This window comes from Sus scrofa, chromosome 6 (assembly GCF_000003025.6).
Source record: "Sus scrofa isolate TJ Tabasco breed Duroc chromosome 6, Sscrofa11.1, whole genome shotgun sequence".
Lineage (NCBI taxonomy): Eukaryota > Metazoa > Chordata > Mammalia > Artiodactyla > Suidae > Sus > Sus scrofa.
Window position 1 is genome coordinate 153,858,945 of NC_010448.4, and position 3,514 is coordinate 153,862,458.

At 53.6% G+C, this 3,514-nt stretch overlaps 1 protein-coding gene across 1 annotated transcript; it reads left to right on the forward strand.

The window, feature by feature from the left end:
- On the forward strand, positions 544-2,564 carry TACSTD2 (tumor associated calcium signal transducer 2). Its single transcript, XM_003127967.4, has one exon. It carries the CDS (start codon positions 852-854, stop codon positions 1,821-1,823), a length of 972 nt encoding a protein of 323 aa, XP_003128015.1. The 5' UTR covers positions 544-851; the 3' UTR covers positions 1,824-2,564.

Below are 3,514 nucleotides of genomic sequence, written 5' to 3' on the forward strand. Positions count from 1 at the left end.
CTCCCTAAACTTTTTTTCAGATTCTGCACCACTCCGTTTCCATAAGCATTTATTCAAAGTCTCAGAATAGCCAGGCAGAGTCCCAAAGACGCCTCCGAGGACTCTAAGGAAACTGATGGCTGGGCAACTTTAAGTCTCTAAGCCTCAACTACATCACCTATAAAATGGGTCTGATAGAGCATACCTGTCAAAACCTGACATGAGGATGAGATAATGTTTATGAACTGTAAACTATATAAATCTGTCCTATTAAGGGAACTGGGGAAAGAAGCGAGGGAGTAAAGGAATTTAAAGCAGGGACAGGAGCTGGGAAAGGGAGACAGAAAAAGAAGGGGGTGTGTGTGCAAAAGCTCGACAGTCCCGCGGCATACTTCTCAGTACAGTTTCTGAGAATTCCAGCCCCAGAGAACTGCTAGCCGGGCTTCTAAGATTCTTAGCTAGAGGCGGTCCCAGGAAGGGTCCCTCCGCAGGTGCGGCCGGGCGGGCCGGGGGCGGGTCCCCGCCGCCCACAGGTGAGTATCGGTTTTCCTTTCCTGGCTTTCGGTCGGGAGGAGACAGGCAGCCTCCACTCCCCTGATCCTATCGCTGGCGGCGCAAGGCGGGCCGGGCCTTTCGTGGGACGGGACAGGACGGGGACCGGGGTGGGGGTGGTAGTGGTGCGGGATGTGTCACCCAAATACCAGCGAGTGAGTCGGCGGCCGAACCAGCCGGGCAGGTCCGGCGGAGTATAAGAGCTGAAGGGAGCGGCGGGCGGCAGACGCCTGGAAACCATCCCAGACAGCGGAGCCCGAGCCCAGCGGAGTCCCCAGCCCTCTCCAGTCCGCTCCGGGTTCGCGCTTCTCCGCCCCACCATGGCCCGGGGCCCGGGCCTCGCGCTGCTGTCGTTGTCGCTGCTGCCGCCGCTCCTGCTGCTGGTGGCGGTGATCGGCCACGCAGCCGCGCAGGACAACTGTACGTGCCCCACCAACAAGATGACCATGTGCGAAAGGAGCGGCCCGGGCGGCCGCTGCCAGTGCCGCGCGCTCGGCTCAGGCCTGCTGGTCGACTGCTCCACGCTCACGTCCAAGTGTCTGCTGCTCAAGGCGCGCATGAGCGCGTCCAAGAGCGGCCGCGCGCTGGTGCGTCCGAGCGAGCACGCGCTCGTGGACAACGACGGCCTGTACGACCCGGATTGCGACCAGCAGGGCAGCTTCAAGGCGCGCCAGTGCAACCAGACGTCCGTGTGCTGGTGCGTGAACTCGGTGGGCGTGCGCCGCACCGACAAGGGCGACCAGAGCCTGCGCTGCGACGAGCTGGTGCGCACCCACCACATCCTCATCGACCTGCGCCACCGCCCGGACACCCGCGCCTTCAACCACTCGGACCTGGACGCCGAGCTGCGGCGGCTCTTCCGGGAGCGCTACCTGCTGCACCCCAAGTTCGTGGCTGCAGTGCATTACGAGCACCCCACCATTCAGATCGAGCTGCAGCAGAACGCGTCGCAGAAGGCCGCCGGCGACGTGGACATCGCCGATGCAGCCTACTACTTCGAGAGGGACGTCAAGGGCGAGTCGGTGTTCCCTGGCCGCGGCGGCCTAGACGTGCGCGTGCGCGGAGAGCCCCTGCTGCTGGAGCGGACGCTCATCTACTACCTGGACGAGAAGCCCCCCCAGTTCTCCATGAAGCGCCTCACCAGCGGCCTCATCGCCGTCATCGTCGTGGTCGCGGTGGCCCTCGTCGCCGGCGTGGTTGTCCTGGTGGTTACCAACCGGAGGAAGTCTGGGAAATACAAGAAGGTGGAGGTCAAGGAACTGGGGGAGATGAGAAAGGAACCGAGCTTGTAGGTACCGGTGGGGCTGGGGTCCGGTGGGGGTATCAGATTTCAGCAAGGACCCAGACCCAAATGAGTCATGCTTCTTGCTTGATTCTTGGCCCCAAGGGGACATTTCTCCTCCCAAGCCCCTGTCCCCCACCCACATGGCTACCAAATGTTAATAGATCCTATTCTCAGGGTCACCTCTCTTTCTGACTGCTCTCCTGAAAGAAGCATTTCTAAAAACCCTTCCTTTTCAGTCCAACCAGAAACCTTATTGGAAGACTAAGGGAAGTTTGGCATAGGGTTATGTATAAGAATCTAGTGTCTGTATGACAACCCAGCATCGTTTACAAGTGACGCAATCGATGTTGAAGGCTTACATGCGTTTAGGTGGGAAACAGTGCTTTTACTGACTTGGGTTTAAGTTATTTGATTAGCTCCACTTGTATCGTGACCTTCCTGATGAGGAGTTTGCTAATTGGGCCTGTATAGTATCCTTATTTACCATCGTTTGTATTACCGACCACACATATTCGTGTCACTGGGAAAGAAGCCTGTTTCAGCTGTTTCCTTTTAGATGTCTTTGTTGGAAGGCAGACTGTGGCCCAGAAACTCAGCATCTGTTCTTCAGCTTGCCCTTCTTACAGCTGCTATTAGTAACGTTTCTTTTGTAAAATGTTTGTACATAGGTTGTCTTTGATAATGCTGTTGTGATTTTTTAAAAACACGAATTTAATAAAAATATGGAAAAGACACAAACCAAAAAAGATGGAGTTTGTGAAAACTTGCTCCAAATTTATATCACTTTGGTCTCCTCTAATTTCCCATGACTCAGATATCTTATTTCAAATTCTAATGCTTTCAGGTAGGTTGGGTCATTTCATACAGCCACTCTGGTGTTTCTGAGATCTCTTAACTGTGGTTAAGAACACAGATCTTTTCTAAGTAAGTTTATCTGGAAACCTCCCTCCGACTGCAGGAGGGTGGGTCTGAGGGAGGAGGCTAGAACTAGCAGCTATTGTTGGGAAAGTGGACCAGTCTTAGTTTATCTCTAAATAAGAATTCTTTCCTGGAGAAGGAAACCTGCACCATTTGTTTCACGAGCTGTATCTCCTTTGAATCACTGCTACACTTGGAAGTAGCTGGTACCATTCCCATTTAGCCTTTGGCAATTGACTTAATCCCAAAGTACTGTGGCTCTAAATTAAATGACTTTCCCACGCACTTACAGCCAGTCTCTAGAGGGCGCTGTGTTCTGGCTGTATGTACGCATGCCCACACAGTCTGTTTTCCTAAGATTTTATTTATCATGTGCTTTAAAAACTTTTACTTCATTTTACCTGGCAAAAATCTTGTCTCCTTCACATGTATTTTCTCGTTTTCCCTCATTCACATTCATTTATGTGAAGCGGAGTGTGTTAGAAGGTCACTGTGGGGTAGCCTGGAAGTCAACAAGTGACTGCACTTCCTGGGAAACTGCTGCAACAATGGGCTTGTACACAGGAGGGTGTGGTTGGTATATCCAGCAGCAAATACCTAGATCCAGGACTTCAGTTCCTTCCCCTGGTATCCGTCTCATGTTCCTCCCCCTCCCACTTCTATTCTGCGGTCTATGCCTACCAAAGCACCAGTAAGAACTGGACGAGGGAGGCATTTCCCTTTGTGGCTCAGCGGAGATGAACCCAGCGAATAGCCAGGAGGATGTGGGTTCAATCCCTG